The 1,359-nt window shown below is 33.5% G+C and overlaps 1 protein-coding gene across 1 annotated transcript in view; it reads right to left on the reverse strand.

Moving 5' to 3' along the window:
• LOC106723606 (coiled-coil domain-containing protein 162-like) overlaps positions 1-1,359 on the reverse strand; it is a 29,451-nt gene that overhangs the window by 14,530 nt on the left and 13,562 nt on the right. Inside the window, exon 2 of the mRNA XM_014531273.1 lies at positions 1,065-1,074. Within this exon, the coding sequence (XP_014386759.1) occupies positions 1,065-1,074 (10 nt within the window). The remainder of the gene's footprint in view (positions 1-1,064; positions 1,075-1,359) is intronic.

Consider the following 1,359-nt stretch of genomic DNA (forward strand, 5'->3'; position numbering starts at 1 on the left):
TATATTTCAAATATAGTTTCAATTTCTTCAGTCAAAGAAAGGTTAGTTCTATTTTTTAATTTTTTGAGGAATCTTTATACTGTTTTCCATAATGGCTCTACCAGTACATTCCCATCCACAGTGAACAAGGGTTCTCTTTTCTCTACATCCTTGGCAACATTTGTCTCTTGTCTTTTTTTTTAATTTATTGATTCTAGAGAAAGAGAGGAAGAGAGAGAGAGAAGTGTTTTTCCACTTATTTGTTCATTCTTGTATGTGCCCTGACCAGAGATCAAACCTGCAGCCTTCGCATATCCAGACGATGCTCTAACCAGTTGAGCTACCTGTCCAGGTCTCTTGTCTTTTTAATAATAGCTATCCTGACAGGTGTGAGATGATATCTCATTGTGGTTTTGATTTGCATTTCTCTGATGATTAGTGATGTTGAGCACATTTTCATTTACCTGTTGGCTGTTTGTATGTCTTCTTTGGAAAAATGTCTGTTCAGGTCCTTTGCCCATTTTAAAATCAGATTTCTTTTTTTTTTTCTATTGAATTCTATGAGTTTCTTACATATTTTAGGTATTACCCCCATATCAAATATATGGTTTGTTAGTGTTCTCCCAATCCATAGATTGCCTATTCATTTTGTTGATTGTTTCCTTTGCTATGCAGAAGCTTTTTAGTTTGATGTAGTCCTACTTGTTTATGTTCACTTTTGTTGCCTATGCTTTTGGTGTTATATAAAAAAAATTATCGCCAGGACCAATGTCAAGGAGCTTTTCCTCTAAGAATTTTATCATTTCTGGACTTACATTTAAGTCTTTAATTCATTTCAAGTTAATTTTTGTGAGAGGTGTAAAGGTGTAAGATAGGGTTCAGTTTCATTTTTTTGCGTGTAGAGCTATCATATGATCCAGCAATCCCACTTCTGGATATACATACAAAGGAAACAAACTCAGTATCTTGAAGAGATTATCTACACTCCTGCATTCATTATAGCATTGCTCACAATGGCCAAGCTAAGGAAATAATCTAAGAGTTCAGTAGAACATTTTCATAGCATAATACAGGATAATAATTACAAGATAACATCTGAAAAACAGAACAACAAACATTCATAAACTGGGTTATATGCCTTTGGACAAGGTGACTCCTTGAATGGGGAGTTTAAAGCAATGTGTTTCTCTTTGTTTAAAGCCTTTGGTGGCCAAACATACATTAAAAAAAAGTTTGTATGACCATTGATAAATTACAAGGGTCACAAATAAACTCCTAGGAGGGACCCATAGAGATTTATCAACACAGTTTAAACATATAACTAAAAAAAATAAAAAATCAAACACTGGATCTTAAATATTAATGTCCAAGTGGAAGAAA

Source organism: Myotis brandtii, unplaced genomic scaffold (genome assembly GCF_000412655.1).
Source record: "Myotis brandtii unplaced genomic scaffold, ASM41265v1 scaffold8, whole genome shotgun sequence".
Classification (NCBI taxonomy): Eukaryota; Metazoa; Chordata; class Mammalia; order Chiroptera; family Vespertilionidae; genus Myotis; species Myotis brandtii.